This window comes from Drosophila persimilis, unplaced genomic scaffold, assembly GCF_003286085.1.
Source record: "Drosophila persimilis strain 14011-0111.01,24,50 unplaced genomic scaffold, DperRS2 tig00000652-arrow-arrow-pilon, whole genome shotgun sequence".
NCBI classification, from domain to species: Eukaryota; Metazoa; Arthropoda; class Insecta; order Diptera; family Drosophilidae; genus Drosophila; species Drosophila persimilis.
The window spans coordinates 346,262-369,041 of NW_020825329.1; the positions used below are offsets into that span (position 1 = coordinate 346,262).

At 48.2% G+C, this 22,780-nt stretch overlaps 1 protein-coding gene and 1 pseudogene across 1 annotated transcript in view; one reads left to right on the plus strand and one right to left on the minus strand.

Moving 5' to 3' along the window:
- Window positions 1-20,853, plus strand: part of LOC6602924 (dynein regulatory complex subunit 3) — a 54,706-nt gene extending 33,853 nt beyond the window's left edge. Inside the window, exon 6 of the mRNA XM_002027911.2 lies at window positions 20,555-20,853. Within this exon, the coding sequence (XP_002027947.2) occupies window positions 20,555-20,684 (130 nt within the window). The 3' untranslated portion in view covers window positions 20,685-20,853. The remainder of the gene's footprint in view (window positions 1-20,554) is intronic.
- On the minus strand, window positions 13,521-13,862 carry LOC6604348 (annotated as a pseudogene).
- Window positions 20,854-22,780: the final 1,927 nt, after the last annotated feature.

A 22,780-nucleotide genomic window follows, 5' to 3' on the forward strand; every position in this document is an offset into this window, starting at 1 on the left:
AGAGAACGCTTAGCAAGGCAAGCAATTGCTAAGCTTAAACAAATATACGAGTGACATAGACATTAGTAACAAACAAAATAAGCGGCTGTTAATCGAATAAGAATAGCATTCGAGAAGGGTGCACTTTCGCTAGATCCACTAAAAAAGCAATGTCGTTTGGAAGCAATGGCCCTGCAGTCCGAGATCGACAGTTTAGGTTAGGTTAGGTTAGGTTAAGGCGGTAGCCGGGAGGAGGGGGATAAGAGCCTCCCGCCCCCAAGCTCACTTGGACCTATAAAAGGTCCGTTGTGTTGCCGCATGGGCATGTGCCCCTTCGCGTTGCCGAACCGTGAGAGCATACTACTGCAGGTTAAGGGCAGTCCCATCCGGTGGCTTGGATGTATTTGGACAAGGTCCCTGGTTTGATTTCGGACAGGTCCGAAATGTCCGTGAGGAAAGCGGCCCCGAGAATACGAAGACGACGATTTCCAAGGGCTGGGCAGTGGCAGAAGAAGTGGGGGACCGATTCCTCCTTCTCCTCGTCGCGACAACTTCTGCAGAAGTCGTTATGAGGGATTGACAGTCTAGAGACATGAGTGCCGATCTGCCAGTGTCCCGTAATGGCTCTAGTAACTGCAGAGCACTGTGCTCTGCTGAGTTTATACAGCTCTGCTGAGCGCTTCTTCGATCGATATGGCCACATCAATCTTGAGACTTTACAGGAAACGGTTTGCTGCCATCTCCTATTGGCATTTTGCTCGAACAATTCGTGCGTTAGGAGCCTGCACGTAACCAAGGGCATCGCTACTTGCTCCCTCTCCGATAGGAGAGGAATCGTAGTGCCCTGCCTGGCTAGCTCGTCGGCGGCGTCGTTCCCCTCGATGTCCCTGTGGCCGGGGACCCATATAAGGAAGAGATCTAACTGCTCTGCGATCTCGTGCAGAGACCTGCGGCAGTCATTTACAGTCGCTGAGTTCGACGATATTGAGCCTAGAGCTTTGATAGCTGCTTGACTGTCCGAGAAGACGCACACTAAGTGCGTATCTAGAAGTAGTTTAGAGACGATCGAAATGGCCTCCCTGATGGCTTCAACCTCCGCTTGGAACACACTGCAGTGATCCGGGAGCCTGAAGCAATGACTGATGTTCAGTTCGCTGCAGTAGACTCCGCCTCCCACGCGGCCGTCTAGCTTTGAGCCATCAGTGTAGAAGTGGACCGCATTTGCAGGTCCTGGTTGTCTGAGTCTGAGATCAGACTGGACGGAATGCACGCCGTGAGATGCAGCCCCAGGAGCCGCTCCATCGCCTTTAGAAGAAAAGACGATAGACTTATGGGTCTGAAATCTTTTGGGGCAGTGTGCGAGGGCTTGCCTGCCTTGGGTATGAATACGACTTTGGTCTGAAGCCAGGTGTCAGGAATGCACCCGTGGGAGAAGATTCCCTCGTAGATTATTTTAAGCCAGTTAATGGCTTTATGTCCCGCGTGAATCAGTTGGGCAGGGAAAATGCCGTCTGGCCCTGCGGACTTGTTGGGTTTAAAGCTTCTGATCGCCCAAGAAATGTTTTCCTGGCTTAGCAGTCTCAGGATGTCATTTGAGGCGACAGAAGGAGGCGCGAGGTAGTTGGGTCTGTTTTCATCGCAGCCAGGGAAGTGGGTATTTAGGAGAAGATTTAGCGACTCATCGCTGGACGTAGTCCTCGACTGGTCGGTGTTCTTCAAGTAGCCCAGGGTGGGTGTTGTTTTCGAGAGAACTCTGCGCAAGCGTGAGGCTTCTGAGTTACTCTCGATTTCGCTGCAGAACTTACGCCAGGAGGCGCGTTTAGCTTTCCTAAGTTCTTTTTTGTAGGTTGACAGACTGGCCTTGTATTCGGCCCAGTTTTGCTCAACGTTTTCAGCCTTAGATTTATTGAAGAGTCTCCGGGAGGCTTTCCGGAGTTCACCCAGCTTCGGATTCCACCATTCAGGTTTCTTCCGGCCTCTGTTCTTGCCAGAGGGGCATGCTTTGTCGAGCGCCTTATTGCAGGCGTCGGTAAAGATCTTAAGAAGACGAGTCGTGGCCTCCGTGGAGAACTCCTCCTCAGATGGGGGCTCAGGGAGAACACGACAGAGGTAATCAGAGTACCGAGTCCAGTTTGTCCGCCTGATGTTCCGGAATCGGACTGGCTTCGGTACTGCGAAGGAGAAGACAGTTTCCACGTACCTGTGGTCCGAGAAGGAGTGCTCTTCCAGGACCCTCCAGGATACAATGTTACGCTGTATCTTATGAGAGGCAAGCGTGAGGTCCAGGACCTCCTTGCGGTTTTTAATAATAAAGGTGGGATCACTACCCCGGTTTAATAAGATCATCTGAGTGGTCAGTAAGTAACTGAAAAGGTACTCACCCCTTTCGTTTGTGTCAGTGCTTCCCCACTGACAGTGATGTGCATTGGCATCACACCCCACAATAAGGCCGATGTCCTTGGCCGAGCAGTCTGCGATTAGAGCCCGGAGAGGCGCGTGTGGAGGGGGGTCTGGTTGTTCATGCCCCATGTATGCGGAGCAGTTCCTCAGTGAGCGCTCCTGGCCTTCGAGGCTCACTGCGGTGTGGTCTTCATTGCTGAAATTTGGGAGCAAAAATAAGTGCAACTCTCTTTTTGCAAGAATGCAGGTACGAATTTTACCTGCGGTTTCAGCTACATATAGCTTGTAGTCAGAAGTCCTCAGACCGGAGACCCTGTTTCCGAGGATCCAGGGCTCCTGAATGAGGACTATGTCGGCTCCACCCTTGGCCAGGTGGAGCAGTAGAGCAGCGAATGCTGCCTTACAATGGTGGAGGTTTATCTGCAGGAGCGTCAACGACATTCCTGAGGCTCGCCTCCACCATTGTTACTTCTAGATCGCTGTCAGGGGACTCCGGCTCCTCCCCGACAACGATATGGCTGAGACCTCTGGCTAGGTCGCTCTCGTCGAACGCGTAGTCGTCCAAGATGTCGTCCGACATCCGACGCCGGGTTGTCTTCCTCGCACGAGGCCCCCTCTTTCGGGATCTCCGGCAGCTCCGGGTCTGGCTCGACCTCCGCTTGCCTGCCCTTGCGATCGGACTTGTAAGTGGATATGGTGACCTTCTTGTAGCCATAATCCACTACACCGTCCGACTTTGCGAGGAGATCTATGGATTCCTCATTTAGGACGAGGATAATCTGGCGCCTCTGCCCTTGGATATCCTCCACCTTTGCCACCTTCCAATCGGCTGTAGGAAGGTGGGGGTTGCAGACCTGCAGTAACCTGAGAATCTTCTCAGGCTCTGCAGGCTTAGCCGAGACCCACGCTCTGGCTCTCTGGCGACTAGGGACATCTTCCCACTTCACGGCCTCCAGTTTCGCCCCTGGATAGACCTCTTTTAGGGCCGCCACATGTAGAGGGCCGCAGAGCGAGCGTCGTGGCAGGCGATGGCTTTCACCTTGCCTTGATGCCACCCTGCGTCCTCACACTTTGGCGGTGGTCCGCCGTTCTCCTCCAGTTCCAGTAGGAACCGGTCCTGGAGCTCGTTCTCCACCAGGTGCCACTTATCGCGAGGGACATGGCCGTCCTCGGCGCCCCTGTCCAGGACACCGATCAGGGTCTTGCCCCTCGCCACCTCAGCGAACGACCGGTTCGTGAGGTGGGTTTTCACCCGCTTGGCTTGCTGGGCTTGGCCTGGCTGATTTGCGGGGTCCTCCGCTGAGCGTTGCCGCTTGTTGGGGGCCTTGGCTGCGCCCTTTCCGGCTTTGGCTGGCTGGAACAGAGGAACTTCGGCTGACGCCCTGAAGTTCGGGTCTTCGTTGGACAGGATGAAAGCCGCTCGTCTCCTGTCCTGGTACGACGGCTTTCCTCCCCGTGGTGCAGAGACGCTGCCCGCCGGGGTTCCCAAGGGTTCTTCGGTCCCGGTGCGCTTACCAGCCGCGATTACGCTCTGCTTGGCAGCCACCCCGGTATCCGCTTCGCCCTTGGAGCCACCCGACTTGGAAGGACCCGATTGGCTTTTCGGGCCCCCCCTCGCTGCGGCTGCTGCCTGAAAACGGTGGACCGACTCAGTCTCCTTCCCCGTCTTCTTTGGACCCGGTTTCCCAGGCGCTGGTGCAGAGGGATTGGCTTGTCCCTCCGGTACTTTAAGAGGAGTACCGAGCTCCTTTGCGGCTTTGTTTGTTTTTATATATTTATTATTTGGCATAGTAGTTCCCACGAGTAGGCGGGAATGGGATGGTCACCCGAGGCATAGCCCGCTTGCCCCGGGAAGCCTGATTTAAACTGGAGGTCGGCAGGTATCCAGAGTCCGCATATTAGCGACCGGGCACCCCCCGGCCATGCATCCCTCGGCATATAACAGTGTCACCTTGGATTGGGGTAATTTCACTGAGAGTTTTCTTCTCTCCGCCCGACTACCATTCGCCAGCATCCTAGCAGAGACATGACCGTGCTAGGACCTGTTTCCAGCCGCCCTCACGGGGAGAGTATAGTCGCACTTCCACCGGTGTGCACAGTTACGGCGGGTGACGGTTCGCTCGCAACCCTCTGTGTCCTAGGGGGGGTGTGAGACGCAGACCGCACCGGGTATTACTAACCGGAGAGGCTGCGCCTCAGTTCCGAGTTCACAGTTGTGCGAGCCGACCCGTCATCCGTTTGTCCCCCTGTAGCACCCGATGGCTGACGGCCAGATCGACAGTTTAGATCCAGAAAATCCGTTCTCTTTCGTAGTGATCAGACGTGTTTTTGTTTTGCGCTCCGCATTTTTTCCTTTTGTTTTGAATAAACAGCCGGTGTTTTCCTAACTAAATTCTAATTATACTTCCTAACCAGACAACAATCTGGAATCCTATTCTATTACGCGAGTGCATGCCTTTTGATTTGTGTTAAAACATTATTTAACTTTCTATTTTTCGGCTTTGGCTTGTGTTGTGTTGTTGCAGTGAGTGAGTATTGCATTGCAGTCCGCTCTCGTCTGGTAGCTTTTGTTGTTTTATCACTCTCTCGCTATCACCTCAACTTCAATAACTGTTCTTTCTCTCTCGCTCTTTAAACTTTCTGAGCAATAGCGCTCTCTGTTTAGTAGCTCTCGCTATAACCGCTCTCCACTCTGCTCTCTTTTTTTTTTCTTACCAATTCCGCTTTGAGCGTTGTCTGGCACATTGGTCTGATACCAATTTGTTTTGGAAATTTTAATTTTTCTTCGTAAATTTTCTTAAGAAAATATTTAAATAATAAAAATGGAATTCGCTGTGGTCTGCGCCAAAAAAACCTGTAAGAAGCAGATCACTCACGATCAGCCGAATGTCCCCTGCTGGCTCTGCGACAGCGTAGTCCACGAAAAATGCGCGGGATTTTCTGGCCTCGTGAGTGATGCTATAGCCAAACGTAATGGCTTGCATTACAGTTGCGAGGCATGCCGTGCGGTGGAGAAAGACATGGTGGCTTTCATGAGGCAGACGCGGAGTGGCTTTAAGGAGCTGACCGTTGGTTTTAAAAACCAATACGATCGGCTCCTAGCCATGGAGGCTCAGTTTAGCGGTTTAAAACTGCTGAATGAGTCTCCGAGGCGCAAAAAGGTCACTCCGCGGGATCTGCAATTGCCAACCGTCACTCAGCCGTGCGCCGCCGAAAAACTGACTCCGACCACTCCAAGTGTGCAGCAGTTGATCTCGTTTGCCACTCCAAGGGTAACGACAGCTGCTGGCGATGCAGATTCGGTAGCCGAATTCATCGCCTCGGAGAATGTGCAGCCAAGTACGTCTGCAGCGTCCGTGTCCGTGGTGTCCGCAAGTTCGCTAGTTGTCCCGTCTATCCCGATCCCACCAGTAAATAGACGTTCCGGACCTCCGGATATTGCCACCACAGGTACTAGGCCTGTGGTGACTAAACCACTGGTGGGAGTCCCACCAAAACGACAAGTTTTTGTTTCACGGCTGGCCCCTGACCTCACATCTAATGCTGTAATTGCTTTTATTCAAAGCAAAATAAAAGCCGTGGGTTTAAAGGTGGAGAAATTTAACTTCTCTTATGCCAGGGAGATAGCCTCGTTTAAGATAAGCATCTCCCCAACTCAATTTGACACCATTTGCTCCGCCAAATTTTGGCCGGAGCATTTGGTGGTGAAGGAGTTTAAGGCTAAAATCTTAAAATCTTTCCAGTGTGCCACCCTCAATCTCAACTTCCTCTTCCTCAACTTCCCGTCTTGCTTCCACCCTTCCAAAAAACTAACTTCTCTTTTAGTAACCTATCAGAATGTAAGAGGCTTGCGTAGTAAGGTTAGGTTAGGTTAACCCGGACGGCCCTCAGCGGGGCCGCGCATAGGCCAATATGGCCCTTAGTTATCCGGATGGGGGGGGGGGGTGTATGGACCGTCGCGGGAGTGTTAATGTCGTTTTAAAAAGTCCCCGAGAATCGAGGTGTTTTTAGCATAGGCCAGCAGTTCCTGAGGCGTCCTTTTGGAGGCATCTTCCAGTGATGCCAACACTGGGGCGCCCAGGTATCTCCTCCTCGCCCTTGAGAGAGCCGGACAGTTGCAGATGAGATGTTCCAGGGTTTCGATAGCCCCAGGTTCCTCACATTTCCTACAACTGTCTCTGTTGGTGATGCCTAGCTTTGCTGCATGTGCAGCAGCCAGACAGTGACCTGTTAGTATTCCCACTATCAATCTACAGTCCTTTCGTAGTAGGTGCAGTAGGTAGTGGCTAAGTTTCTCGTTGCGCTCCTTGCACATTATCTTCGAGGTTCTGCAGGTGGTGGTACTCCTCCACCTGCTATCAGTCTGTGCTCTAGCCTGCTTCTCTAGATCGCCTTGCAGCGTTCTGAGGGAGACAGGCACGTTCTCGGTTCTCCTATTCTCCAGCCCGACGCCTTCCTTAGCTAGTACGTCCGCCGCTTCGTTTCCTTCGATGCCCTGGTGGCTGGGAACCCAATAGATCCGCACTGTCTTTGTCGTGCTTAGGATGTCTAATGCCTCCCTGCTCGCCAAGACACTTCTGGAACTGACCACGGACGACTGCATGGATCTTATCGCCGCTTGGCTGTCGACGAATAGGTTGACCGCATCGTGTGCTCGTTCTGTGAGGAGAGCGACGTCCGCTGCTTTCCCGATGGCAAAAACTTCTGCCTGGAATATGCTGCATTGGTCCGGTAGCTTATACGACAGCCTTATCTCAGGGTCTGTGCAGTATAGGCCCGCTCCTACTCCTCCGTCCATCTTGGAGCCGTCTGTGTATATATTGAGGTGCTCAGTTTGGTCCCTTCCAATTTTCCAGTCTTCAGGTCCCAGAGATGTGGTTGTTTTGACGTCAAGGCAAGTTTGGGGGGTCATGTAGTCAGTTGATCTGGTCATTTCCCTGCCGATTGAACTATGCCCGTATCCTTGTGGCGATAGATTTCCTGATGCTATGAGGCGTTTCCCGCAATCAGGCGAGCGTGAATGTCCAGGGGGTCGATTCCGAGTATGGTTTCGAGTGCTTTTGTTGGGGTTGACCTCAACGCCCCTGTAATACAGAGCAGAGCCTGTCGCTGAGTCTTTTCCATAAGCTTATGGTATGTCTTCTTTTCAGTAGCCTGCCACCACACTAAGGCTCCATACAGCAGAGTTGGTCGCACCACCGAGATGTAGATCCAGTGCATTAGAGCAGGTGACAGGCCCCATGTGCTGCTGAGCATCTTCTTGGATGCATAAAGCGCAATGGTAGCCTTTTTCACCCTTTCCACTACATTGGGCCTCCATGCCAGCTTGCTGTCCAGTACTGTGCCTAGGTATTTCACCTGTGATTTTGGGGTCAGCCTAGTTTGGTCAATTTTCGGGGGGGTCCATATCGGTACCTTGTACCTCTTGGTAAAGAGGATGAGGTCCGTCTTGTCCGCGTTGATACTGAGTCCTACCTCTTCCGCCCACTCACGTATCTCCCTGAGTGTACGTTCCATTAAGGAGCTGAGGGTCGATGGACATACACCCGTAATAAGTATGCTTATGTCATCTGCATAAGCTGTTATCTTTGGGGCCTTCCTTTCAAATCTCTTGATGAGGTCGTCGACCACCAGATTCCACAGTAGTGGCAACAGGACTCCACCCTGAGGTGTGCCTCTGTGTGCCCCCTTTACCATGGAAGCAGTGCCCCACTCCGATTGCACCCGTCTGCAACTTAGGAGGTTTTTGATCCAGACGTTGATTGCAGGGTGTATGTTATTCGCTTCTAGGCGACTTGTTATTGCGGTTGTGGCAACGTTGTTGAATGCTCCTGAGATGTCCACAAATGCTCCCAAAGCATACTTTTTGTTGTGAAGGGCGCTCTCGATGGTGGCTACTAGCGAGTGTAGTGCCGTCTCCACTGATTTCCCTTTAGTGTAGGCGTGTTGGTTTGTTGACATCAGTCCCTCTACCTCATTCCTGATGTGCAAATCCAACAGCTTTTCTAGTGTTTTTAGTATAAAGGAGGTAAGGCTTATCGGTCTGTAATCCTTGGGACTCACGTGGCTGCACTTTCCTGCCTTAGGGAGGAAGACAACTCTCGAGGTTCTCCATTGGATGGGGATATAGCCCGTACTTAGGCATGCTGAGTATATTGAGAGGAGCCATGGGGTAATAACCTCTTTGGTCAACTGCATCATGGCTGGGAATATCCCGTCCAGTCCTGGTGCTTTTATGCCCGCGAAGGAGTCTATGGCCCAGTGGATTCTCTTAGTGGTTAACAGACCTATTGGAGGGTGCTGTTCCTCGGTTGCTATGTCCTGATGCTCCTTGGCGTCAGTGACCTCGGTGCATCCAGGGAAGTGCGCCTCCATTAGTGCTGTTAGGGCTTCTTTGCTGCCCTCTGTCCACCGTCCGTTGTCTAGTTTTAGTTGGCTCTGTACTGTGGGCTGCTTTGAAAGCAGCTTCCGAAGCCTGGCGGTTTCGGGCACTTTCTCGATGTTGGAGCAGAAGTTTCTCCACGAGTTCCTTTGTGCCTTACGTATTTCCTTATTGTAGCTCCTAAGTAGGATTTTATATTCCTCATTGACAATCTCCTGGTTCGCTTGTTTGGCGATCTTGAAGAATTCCTTGAGGTTGTTCCTTTGGAGAGAGAGATCTCGGTTCCACCAGAATGGCTTGGACCTCCTCTTCGTTCTCGAGGGTTTGCACGATGCATGGTAGGCGTTCAGTAGCTCGTTGGATACGGTCTTTAGGGACTTCTCTATATCCTCCGCGGATTTCACTGAGCCCGGATTCGCGAGCTTCGAAGTAACTGTCTTTTTAAACTTTGCCCAGTTTGTGTTCCGGGGGTTTCTATAGACTGTTGTCTTCGAAGGGTGTTTGAATTCGCACTTGAACTGAATGTACTTATGGTCTGAGAAGGATGGTCTATCGAGGACCCTCCAGCTAGATACCGTAGTACTGTTTCCCATTGCAAGTGTTAGGTCTAGCACGTTAGATGAGGTCGGACCTACGAAGGTGTGCTCCTCCCCAACGTTTGCTATATATAGATTAGTTGCTAGTATAAAGTCTAAGAGTGACTCACCTCTGTCATTGATGTCGGTGCTTCCCCACACATTGTGGTGGGCGTTGGCGTCCGTTCCGATGACGAGTTGATAGTTTTTGGTGCCGGCTTCTGTCACCAGGCTCCTGAGTTCGTCGGGTGGTGCGGGTCTGTCGTGAGCCATGTAGCAGGAAGCCACCAGAAGGCGCTTTTCCTCACTTTCCAGCATCACAACCGTCAGGTCATCCGTGCTGTAATGAGACATAAGGTAAGCATGGATTCCCTTTCGTACAAGTACGACGGTTCTGCTCCTGCTTACCGATGTTGAGTAGAACAGGTTATGATTTGAGGACTTTAGTCCGGCCACTGAATTGCCTGTCGCAATCCAGGGCTCCTGGACTAGAGCTATGTCGGCGAGCCCTTGCTCCATGGCGATGAGGAGCTCCGCCGACGCAACCTTGCTTTTATGCAAGTTGAGCTGCAGCACACTCAGCATGGGTGGCTGGCTCGCTTGCACCTGACGGGTTGACTACCAGCGTCAGGTCACCGTCTTCCTCTTCTTCGTCTTCAAGCGCAAGACCCTGGGCGGCCTCCACGATGGACTCGAGACCTAGGTCCTTTTCCACCTCGCCTGCCTGCAGGGTATGCGCGTCCTTGTCCTCAGGGTGGCGCTTTTTGAGGCGCAGGTAGACGCTACCCATGCCCCACGCCATCTTCCCGAACTTGGGGTATAGTAGATCCTCTGCTTCCTTGTTTATTTGGAGGATCACACACTGGCCCCCCTCGTTGGGTAGTGGGCTACCAATGTGTAGGATCCTCCAATCGGCCGTTGGCACGTCCGCGTTTTGCCGCTGAAGGAGCTTCAGCGCTCGGTCCCCCTGGATTGTGATGGGGAAGAGTACCTTCGCCTTAGGCTTGGACGGGATAAGCTCCCGGTCCACAACCTCCAGCTTGGCCCCCTCCCACATCGCCTCCAGTTGGCAGACCGTACGCGTCAGCCACCTTAGGGTTGGATCATCATTGCACTTCAGGATCTTAACCCCATTTAGCCACCCAGCACCATCGAACGTGGGCATTGGGGCCGCGGGGTCTTCCTCCATCTGTGCAAAGAGTGCGTCGACGAGACGCGCGTGCACCAGCTTCCACTGTGCCGCTGACATCTTGCCGTTTTCTTCGCTGCGGTCAATGAGTGCCACGATCAGATGTCGTTTGGTCACCTCGCTGACCTTCGCTTTCGGCTTCGTTGGCTTCTTGGCCGCTTTCGGTGGAGGGGCTGCACTCTTGGGCCCGCGTTGCCGCTTGCTCGCTGGAGTGTCCTTAATGGCACTCTCAGTCGAGCGTTGCCTCTTGGTGGCCATCATCTCCTCCACCTTATTGGCATATTCGCCATTCGACGCCCTCATCTGTGGCATCTGGGCATAGTGTAGCCGACCCTCCTCTACTCTCTGCTCGGCCCAGGCTAGCTTGACCTTCTCCTCCTGGGAGATGTCTGCTTTACCTTGCAGCCGGTTTTTTATGTTGAGGGCCGCTTTGTATTGCGCTTTGGCCTTCATCCCCTCCTTGGAACGCTTCGGCCCTTCCCTACGCAGGGAGCTGGTGCCTGGTTCCGGCGAGCGGAGAAGGCTCTCTTCATCCGTCCTGCTTAGAGAGAGCACGCTCTCCAGATCCGTGTCTGTATCGACTACGGCATCTGTGCGGCTCAACTTGCAGGCCACGGAGTGAGTTGTTTTTGTTGTTGTTATTGTGGCAGTAGCTTTACAACTGACCTGGCCTGCTCCCGCCAAGTCTGAGGTGTGACCGCTGGCGACACGCAGAGAGGACTGCTCCTCCCCGTGCCCGCCGGTGGTAGCAGTCACGCTTTCCACCGACGTTTGGGTTGACATCCCAACCCGTGCTTGCTCCTTCTTCGACTCCATAGTTGGCCCGAGGGTCCATACTGGTTAATATTTTTCGGGGGGACCACCCCCTAGCGTTTTAGGCCTGACCGCCAGGCACCTCTAGCCATGGCCCTGGTTCGGTTCCCCCGACTTTGAATCGGGAAGACGCCGGACCATAGCCTTAGCTAGACACTGCATTACCCCGGACAAGGGTAATGCACTGTCGCTTGCATTACCCCGGACAGAGCAAGCGACAGTGCATTACCCTTGTCCGGGGTAATGCAGTGTCCATTGCCCAGCCGGCACCCTCGTGGAGGGTTCAGCTAGAGGATTTTCGCCAGCCGCTTGCGTAGTAAGCTCAGCATTCTTTTCCGGGATAGTGTTGCATTTGCTTCCCACGTTATTGTGTTTACTGAAACCTGGTTAAAGCCGGACATTCTTAGTTCCGAGGTTTTGGCAGGTCGGTACACAACTTTTAGAAAGGACCGTTCGTCCCGACGTGCAGGAGGAGTTCTAATTGCAGTGGACTCTTACTTCACGTCAGAACACTTCACAGTCCAAGTTCAACAGGAACTTGAATTCCTGTGTGTAAAACTGATTCTTCCCGCTTTCGCTATATTCATTACTTGCTCGTATATCCCACCTTCTTCGGATATTTCAATTTATGAGCAGCACTTGTCCGCTTTAACCGCTGTTGCTTCCTCGCTATCTGATAAAGATCGTATGATAGTTCTTGGTGACTTCAACTTGCCAGGAAATGTTTGGTCTTCGGTAAACGAGTCTAGTATCCTAGTGCCCATGTCACGACATGACTTTGTTGACGGCTTGCTTGACCTGTCCCTCTCTCAAGTCAATCATGTGAAAAATTCCTTGGGTCGATTGCTTGATCTATGCTTTGTATCGGATCCGACCATAGTGTTGTTAACCCGAGCCCTTCCGCTCACTATACCTGAAGACGCCTACCACCCTACTTTCGAGGTGTCGCTAGATATAGGACCAACTGTATTGGATCGGTTGAGTAGACTACCTGAACGTGTCCGCTGCTTTCGTAAAGCCGAGTTTGCGAAGCTTAATAACCTAATTAGGGATTTTGATTGGTCCGCTTTGTACTTGTGCACTGATGTCACAAAAGGCACAAACATTTTTTACAATGCTCTCGGCACATTTTTTTATTCTTGTGTCCCGCTTTCTTGTCCGATTAGCTCTGGAAAACCCCCTTGGTTTACCAAAGAGTTATCCAGTCTAAAAAACTTAAAATCAAGACTTTATAAAAAATTTCAAGAAGTGGGCTCTCCTACTTCTCACTCTCGTCTCAGGACCCTAAACAGTTTTACTGCTTCGTAAACAGTAAGCGTAGAATGTCCGCACACCCATCCTCGCTATCATTTTGTAATACGTCGGCAAATAATGATCAGGCAATTGCCGATCTTTTTGCCCAGTTTTTCCAAACCACCTATTCTGAGGAACGCTACTCTGGTCAACCGAACCCATACGGATTACCGAGGTCGAACGGCATTTTCAGTCCCTTGTTAAATGAATATTCCCTACTTCATGATCTTCGACTAGTTAAGCCGGTGTTTTCACCGGGTCCAGACGGGGTTCCAGGTTGTGTACTCAGGTACTGCGCCGAGGCTCTGTGTGGACCATTGCTTAAACTATTCACCCTGTCCACTGATTCCTCTTGCTTCCCCCCAATGTGGAAAGAATCGTTTATAATTCCTCTCCATAAAAAAGGTAGCAAGTCTGATGCAAAAAATTATAGAGGTATAGCAAAGTTATCCGCTATTCCCAAATTGTTTGAGAAGGTTAGCAAGTCACTTATATCTCCAACTCAGCATGGATTTATAAGGCGGCGATCAACCACCACGAACTTGTTAGAGTTTACCGCTTTCATTATTAAAGGCTTTCAAGGTAACTTACAGACGGATGTTATTTACACCGACTTTAGTAAAGCATTCGACTCTGTAAACCATTCCCTTTTAGCACATAAACTTGACCTTTTAGGGTTTCCGCCCAACCTCCTGAGATGGATTTCTAGCTATCTTTGTTCTAGGTCTCAAAGAGTCCTCTTCAAAAACTCCCTCTCTTTACCAGTAAAGGTTTTTAACCAAATAACGTTCATTTATTAGCTGAATGAAAGCTCCCCCAGACGGGACAGCTTCTCGAAGCCAAATGGAGACAGCTTAAGGCTTAAGGCCTACAGCTAATGAAAGTTTTTTTTTTGTTGCTGTTGCGATGATGTTGTCCGTACTGGTCAAGGAATAAACCGCTGGGTTTATTTGCCGGACTGGGTGGCCTTCTTGGGCTTGGCCTGGGTGCGCTCGCGGACACCATTGCGGAAGCGACGACGGACAACCTTCAGGTGGCTCATGCGGCCAGTGCCAGTGGTCTTCCTCCTCTTGGCCTTCACGGACCAGTTGTACGAACGCAACTTGGCGGCTGGGTAGCCGCACTGAGCACAAGTCGACTTCTGGATGTGGTACGAAGAGCGTCCACAACGACGGCACAGAGTGTGCGTCTTGTTATGACGTTAACCAAAGCTGGAGGTACCCTTCGTCATCTTGTATGGCGAATGGTCTAAGAAGAAAGGTTTCTTCGGGAGTACCACAGAGCAGCCATCTAGGCCCCTTACTCTTCACACTCTTTATTAATGACTTACCTTCAGTATTAACATACTCTCGAGTACTTATGTATGCGGATGATGTTAAACTCTGTGTCCAGTACAAGGACATTTCATTTCATTCTCGCTTGCAATCCGATCTCAATAGCTTTCAGTCATGGTGTTGTGCAAACTTGTTACACCTTAATGCCTCGAAATGCAAAGTTATGACATTTCATCGTTCTAGCCCTTTGTTGGCTCCCTACACCCTATTTGGTGGTTCTCTTGAGAGAATTACCCTGGTGGATGATCTGGGTGTTATGTTAGACCCCAAGTTAAAGTTTTCCGAACACATTTCTACCACGGTAAATAAGGCCATGGGCGTGCTTGGGTATAAAGAGGTGGTCAAAGGAACTTGACGACCCCTATATAACAAAGACTCTCTATACCTCACTTGTTCGTCCGATCTTAGAATACGGCTCCTGTGTATGGTGCCCTCAGTACAAAGTACACCAGGACCGTATAGAATCAGTACAGAAAAACTTTTTACTCTTTGCTCTGCGGGGCCTTAACTGGGATGCGGGTGTAAGACTCCCATCTTACTCTAGTAGACTATTATTAGTAAACCTCCCATCCTTAGTTAACCGTAGAAAAATGCTTGGTGTGATATTTATGCACAACTTGATCAGGGGTAACATAGACAGCTCTGATCTGTTGAGCCGCATAAACTTCACGATTCCTGTTAGACTGACTAGAAATTGTATACCGTTGTTCCTTCCACTTTGTAGATCGAATTATTCCTTGCATGAACCGTTTAGGGTCTTATGCTCGGATTATAATTCCCTCTACCATATTATATCCAACACTAATTCTCTTCCTCTTATTAAATTATTAATCCTTACACACCTTTCTATTAATTAGTAACTGTAGTGGTATTTGTATTTTGATGGCATGCTTAGTTTCTTAGTGAGTTTAGTGCTAATTTTCCTCGTATGTTAGTCTAGTATCTATCTTTCTTGCATGTTCGCGTTTGGTTCGGCTACGCACCGCGCGTCATGCGGCAGCGCCCCTCGGTCGGTTGGGCGGGAGGAGGGCTGCGTTTTGCCTGGGATCCGCGCGTAACAGCCTTCTGCTGGTGTCACACGGGCCACTTGACGGTGCAGTAACTGCATCGCCTCTTGCAAGATGCAGTCATTGCATGTCAACGTCCAAGAATAACTCGGAAAGGTCGGCATTAGAAGAAACGTGTGTGATTACAAAGGCGTTGTACAAGTCGGCAGCACCAAACAGGTCTTCCCAAACACGAGGAAATTTAGTTCCCGTGCAGCACCGTTCTAATTTTCCAAGCACGCGGACTTTAAACAATTTATTATTTTGTTGGAAAGTTTGAAAGATTCCGACCGGTCGTTGTCCATTATTGAGAAATTGAACCATCTCATTTCGTGGATGTCCGATGAAGCCTTGGGAACGATACCGGCATCCCAAGTCTCAGATGCAAACTATTCGAAGGCTTTAGAAAGGTGGCAAAGGTGAAGGTGGCAAAGGTGACAACAAGTGCTTAATATATTTCAATACACTTGCCCAGTTGTTTAAAATCCCGGCTATGACAAATCCGTCCGCGTGTTCTCTGCGATTAGTTATAGATTCCGTGTCAGCAATTTTCGAGTAGCTCTTATCATTAGGAGACGAGCGAAAGGTTGTTAACGCCATGATCATAATCATAATCTGGCGTTGTCGCAGGTCGATTCATATACGAAATCGAAATATAATGGGCAGATGGACTATGATGTGCTGCCCTGCTGGTCCGATAGTGCAAAAACTTTAATGCAAGGGCAGAAAAGTCTATCGATCTTAAGTCCATATATTGTGGCTCCAACCACTCGATTCTAAATTGTCATGGATTTGGGGTGATTTGGGGTGACCCGTGTTGCAGCGGTTCGACTTCGCAAAGGGCAAGCAGCTGTGCATAATTGTCTTCAATCTGGGCATAGGGTTTCCCAGTGCACATCCTCTAAGTGCAGAGTTTGTTCACAGGTCCACCACACACTATTGCATCGATAAGGCTTGCACTCAGGGTAATAGAGAGCAGGCTTCGTCATATCCTGCGCAGGTTGAACGTGTTTCAAATGAGCCTGAACACGTCATCCTGGCCACAGCAATGGTTCGAGTTCGAAACAGGTTTGGCCAATTTCAGTTCGCAAGATCACTATTGGACTCAGACTCGCAGGTCAATTTCTGTCCGGAAAGCCTGGCGCAGTCTCTAAGGTTGTCAAGGGCTACCGTTGCTTGAAAATAACACACAATAACAGTGAAGTATCGACTACAATCTACTCGAGGTTAAATAGTCCTAGTTTCGTCGCCCAAACAAGTCCTTGACAAATGCAGAATCGAGAGTGCTTATTTCTGGACGGACTCCGAAATAACGCTACATTGGATAAAGACTCCGCCGTCGTCGCTTGATGTTTTCGTGTCAAATAGGGTAGCCACAATTCAAGAGCTATCAGAAGGTATTACATGGCGTCATGTGCCTTCGCTGTCGCATTTTAACATCCCAGCCGATGTCAGAATTCCGAGGTACAAAAGTCCGCCAAAGTTTTTATTGGTGTTGAGGACTTTCCCAATAAGATATTTGCTCGTTTTTCGTCGTACACTAAATTAGTTCGAGTATTTGCCTATGTGTACCGTTTTTAAAAAAAATAAACAGGCAAAAAGAGCGCTCCAGGGAGTTGACTGTAAAGGAGTTGCAGCAATCGTCCCTCAAACTAATGGAGCTGGTTCAACCAAGTGTCTTTTCGCAGGAGTTTAACCAGTTAAAAAAGAGACAGGCTCTGCCGCCAAGCCTGCAAATGATAGAACGGGTCCAAAAGATGTCCGAAAAAGGGAGAATGATTTCGCTTATCAGGGTGGAAGGCAGGTTGTTGCATGCGCCTGTGCCACTTGAGGCCAAGTTTATAATTCTACTGCCCGCCGAGAGTCACTTAGTCGAACTGTTTTTGAGGAATTTGTGGTGTGGATTTTTGTAGTCGACGTCCGCCCGTCAAAATGTATATAGCGGTATTTTTTTGTTTCGCTTCTAAGCTCGTCCATTTAGAGCTTGTTCCGGACCTGTCCACTAATGGTTTTCTCATATAGTTTAAAAGTTTCATCGCAAGACGTGGCATTCCGCAGAGGTCCCGACAACGGGACCAACTTCGTCTGAGCCCGGAACGAGCTGAGGAAGCTGCAGGAAATTTTTGGAGGAGCAGCAGACCAGCCTGCGGAGGGGTAGAGTGAAAATTCATCCGACTCGAGCACCGCACTTCGGCGGTTTGTGGGAGGCGGCGGTCAAGTCGGCGAAACAAATCAGCGTCCGACAGATCGCCAACGCATCGCTCACAGAAAGCGAAGTTCCGACGGTGTTGGCCGAGGAAGAGGCCATTCAGAACTCCACGCCACTCAGTCCGGCCAGCACAGATCCCAACGATGGAGAGGTGCTTACGCCAGGCCACTTGCTGATAGGCCAGGCCTTTTGCTCGCTGCCGCAAGTATTCGAGCCAGACGCACGGAGCAGCGGTACCACCTTTACCAAGAGATGTCATCTGCTCTCAGAGCTCAAACGTCCACAGCCTCCAGCGTCGCAGCAAGTGTCAAACGACAGAGCCCAACATCGAGGTCGGGGCCATGGTGGTGGTCCACGAAGTCCAAACGCCGCCGCAGCGGTGGATCACCGGCGAAGGACCGGATGGAAGGGCCAGGGTGGCCGAGGTGCGGACAGGAGCGGGCTTCATTAAGCGCCCAATTCATAAATTGGCCCATCTTACATCGGATTGAAGCCCGACGTGCGCTCATTCAAGGCCGCCGGAATGTCGGTACAGCGGTCGATGCAGCCGCAAGTTTGAAAAAGTTAGTTTTAAATTGTGAAGGAAATGAATGAAGTCGCTATCCTTTATGGATTATTATGGAGCAACATAACGATGTTGAGCAACATGCGCTGCTGCACAGCTTATTGTGAATAAAACTTAGAGAGAGTTTTGAAGTACACTTGTACCAGTGACATATCACAGAAGTCTGGATACAAAATATCGTTGCTCTAGCTTTTATAGTCTCGGAGAACTAGGCGCTCATAGGGACGGACAGACAGTCATGGCTCAATCAACTCGGCTATTGATGCTGATCAAGAATATGTACACTTTATGGGGTCGGAAAAGCTTCCTTCTGGACGTTACACACATCCACTTTCACCACAAATCTAATATTGTATATGTTGTATATCACAAAGCGCTTGACTGAAAAAAAAGAAATCCTAAATAAGTGAAAAAAAAATAATCGTTAAAATACAAAAATAAATACATAAACATAAAAATAACAAGGGGGAACGTTGTGAGTTGCTGCGGAGACCGCAACTCTACATTTATACCCGATACTTAGTCAGTATGGTTCTCCTCCGGCAGACGCCGCGAATATTAAACGACACGACATAGGTGCGTGCGAGAGAGACAGAAAATCAGTCTGAGCGTGACGTCGGGCGCTGCGTAGCCAGTGCAAATTGATTTGTTCCCTTTGGTTATAAAAATGATCTGATCTGATCCAGCAACCTGATAGATATGATCGTTATCTATGATTCTGCGTTTTTAGTTTTCTCGTATCTTCAAAATTGTGGATGCCACAGATTTTCGTCCTTTGGGGGGACGGAAGGGGGTGAGGCGAAATTTCAAGATATACGTTTTATAGTGAAATCTAACAGGAGTGCGGATACCAAATTTGGTTACTCTAGCGTTAATAGTCTCTGAGATTTGTGAATATCCCCAGATTTTCGTCCTTTGCGGGGGCGGAAGGGGGTATGGCGAAATTTTGAAACAAACTCGTCTCGGTCCGATATCTTAGGAGTGCGGATACCAAATTTGGTTGCTCTAGCTTTTATAGTCTCTGAGATCTAGGCGCTAATGTTTTACTCTAAGCAAAGCCGAATATGCTACATGTGTGTTAGAGAGAGAGACAGGGCGAGAAAAAATGAAATTGTTTTCTTGATACTGGCTATAATAATAATACGATCCAATTCAGATTCTGCAGTCTTAAAGATATGATCATTCTCTACAATTCTGCGTTTTTGGTTTTATCATATCTCAAATTCTCAAATTGTGGATGCCACAGATTTTCGTCCTTTGTGGGGGCGGAAGTGGGCGGGGCGAAGTTTTGAAATATTTTTGTAGTAGTGACATATCACAGAAGTCTGGATCCAAAACATCGTTGCTCTAGCTCTTATAGTCTTTGAGCACTAGGCGCTGGAGGGGACGGACAGACAGACGGACGGACAGACGGACAGACAGACAGGTCTCAATCGACTCGGCTATTGATGCAGATCAAGAATATATATACTTTATGGGGTCGGAAACGATTCCTTCTGGACGTTACACACATCCATTTTCACCACAAATCTAATATACCCCAATACTTATTTTGAGTATCGGGTATAAAAACGGGTCATCTAGAAATTGTTCGCTATAAATAAGCCACAATTAATTATGAACATTTTTTTGTTGCGCGGCAGAACAACGTCTGTGGGTTAGCTAGTTTTATAAATATTTTAAACTATAGATTATAATTTAAAATATCTAGATTATAATTAAATTAATTAAAATATCTATAAAACTCATTCAACTTATTTATTTGTGATGTGTTCGACTATGCGAACAAAACTGGCAGTCTCTCAAATGAGAGAGTTGTTTTTATTGTGTTTATACCGTTAAAATGGTACATTATTCAACAAGTGTACTGCTTATCTACATATGTGTAGTAGCATACATGGCTGTAAAGTGGCTCAATAACACAAGTTACGGTATTGGCTTGCATTGTCAGAGGATTGGCATTGGCATCGCATAGTGATGCCAACGATGTGAGGAATGGCTGCGATCTGTGGCTGTTGGTCCGGCCACCCAGGATACATTGTCGGCTGGATTTGGCGTTGGCATCAAGGTGTGATGCTGGCATACATGGCTACATGCTGGCATCAAGGTGTGATGCCCATGGTGAATGCGAATTGGCTGCATCCGATTAGCTGCTGGTCCGGCCACCCGGGATGCATTGTCGGTGGTATTGGCTTTGGCTCGTTTGCCAGTGTCGTTGTAGCGGCTGGCCTCGTCTTTGGAGATGGTTGCTGACTTCTTGAAGTTGGAGTGACGTCACGGCCATCGTATGGCGGCAGCGTCACTGGTGGGGCCTCCAAATTTCGCCCATTGAAATTTGAAAGTTGGTTTGGTTTTTTTGTGATGACACGGTAGATCACAGCCAATCTTTATTTTTTGGGCGGGCGGTGTTAAGTGTAAGTCTTTTGTCGGGCGTGTAATATTGTGAGGCCTGCTATCTGTGCATATCAATTGTTTAGAGAGGTCAGAGGCAGTCTTGCTCAGAGTATGAAAAGGGAAAAAATGAGAAAGAGAGAGACAGCGTACCAACAGCTAGTGTAGATTTCGCGTTTGGATTGCGGGGATTACTATTATTGATTGCTGGTGTTCACTGGACGAGTGGTAGGAAGAGTGTGAGAGAGAGGGAGAGCGAGTGCGTAGCCACACTAAAAGGTTTACTTAATTTTGGCTATTATAATAACATAGGTGTTGCCATCCTTATTTCTAGGTTTGCAAATGAATATAATTTGAAAATTTTTTATTTCTTTTCAGTAATGAAATTGAACGACATCGATCAAAAATTTTGGAAATCAATTCGTTTATCGAAATTCTGACTGAAGCTATGGCTTTGTTACCCCATGATATAAGAGAAGAACTAGCTGCCGAGGAATACGTTGTTTAAACGTTGTTTTAGAGACATCAGAACCGGTGTTGAAATTTATGTTATCAATATTACCTTACCAAACCCCTCATTATGCGTTGAAAAATTTTTTGCATGAGATTGTATGAGAACTTTGGATATTTTTAATAGACCAATTTGATAGAATAGCCGAATATCTTAGAATTCAAAATTTACAAGTGCTCAAAAATTTACTACACGTAAATCAAACTACTTTTGTCTATTTTATTCGGTGTATTAATTTTTAGCATTAGTCAATAAATTATCAGGCATGTAAACTTAATTTTCAATTTAATATTTTAATGACGTTTTTTGCCAGTTTTGTCATCGATATGTTGATTTCGTAATTTTTTCTGAATAATAAAAAGGTCTGACTTGGTATTTATCTTTTCTTATTGTAGGGACAAGGTTTGTATGAAAAAATATGTTATATATTTGTTTATTATTTTATATATTAAAAATACTTGTTGGATAAGAGTTCTCCGTTGTTAGATTTAAATTTAGTGGTTTATTGTTCGATGTTTCATTGAACAATTTTTAGAGGACATGGCAGTAACTTCGAGTTTTGATGCTAAACTGTAGAAATTTTAAGTAATGGAAAATGATGTTGAGCTCTCGTTCGATGATCATTTTTACTGGCTCTCGTTTAATGATAAATTTGACTGCACTGAGAAACTAGTTAAGTCTATTCATTGTCATTAAGTCTATACTGTTAATTGTTGCATCGCCCTATCAGGACCTTCATCCTCCGACGAGAGCTGCGATAGAGGATCACCTGACGTAGAATCGCCGAGACTAAGACCCAAATGCTATTGACCCTGTACCGTTGATTTCTTTGTAATCCTAGTCATTTGAAATTCACTCCAACCCTTTATACTAGTATCTATTAACAGCGACAGTGTATAATGTTACCGTTTATTGTTATTTTTTTATATTATGTATTATTAAAAAATATTATGTATTACAAAAAAAACGAGGGTGAACGTTGTGAGTTGCTGCGGACACCGCAACTCTACGGTTATACCCGATACTAAGTCAGTATGGCTCTCCTCCGGCAGATGGCGCTAATATTTAACGACACGACAAAGAGTGCGTGCGAGAGAGACAGAAAATCAGTCTGAGCGTGACGTCGGGCGCTGCGTAGCCACTGCAAATTGATTTGTTCCTTTTGGCTATAAAAATGATCTGGGGGTGGGGCGAAATTCTGAGATATACGTTTTATAGTGACATCTGAAAGGAGTGTGTGTACCAAATTTGGTTACTCTAGCCTTAATAGTCTCTGAGATTTGTGGTTGCCTCAGATTTTCGTCCTTTGCGGGGGCGGAAGGGGGTGTGGCGAAATTTGGACAGGAAACGGTCAAGGTCCGATATCACAGGAGTGTGGATACCAAATTTGGTTGCTCTGGCTTTTATAGGCTCTGAGATCCTTGAACTCATATTTTGCAATTGGCAAAACCGACCATGAAACCTGTGTGTTAGAGTGAGACAGAGCGAGAAAGAGTGATATTGTTTTCGTGATTCTGGCTGTAATAATTATACAATCTGGTTCAGATTTTGCACTCTAGAAGATATAGTCATCTTCTATGATTCTGCGTTTTTAGTTTTCTCATATCGTCGAAATTGTGGATGCCACAGATTTTCGCCCTTTGTGGGGGCGGAAGTGGGCGGGGCAAAGTTTTGAAATATTTTTGGAGCAGTGACATATCACAGAAGTCTGGATCCAAAACACCGTTGCTCTAGCTCTTATAGTCTTTGAGCATTAGGCGCTGAAGGGGACGGACAGACGGACAGACGGACAGGGCTCAATCGACTCGGCTATTGATGCTGATCAAGAATATATATACTTTATAGGGTCGGAAACGATTCCTTCTGGACGTTACACACATCCACTTTTACCACAAATCTAATATACCCCAATACTCATTTTGAGTATCGGGTATAAAAACAAAAAAAACTGTGTAAATATTTTCAAATTGCGATCTAAATTTACGCTTCTGAAAAAGCTCAGTAGTACGGTACAAAAACCTTCGCATCAAACCGCTCCTTCAGCCATCTAGAAAATAAAGCATATTTATATATGCCCCCAACCCACGCTTAAC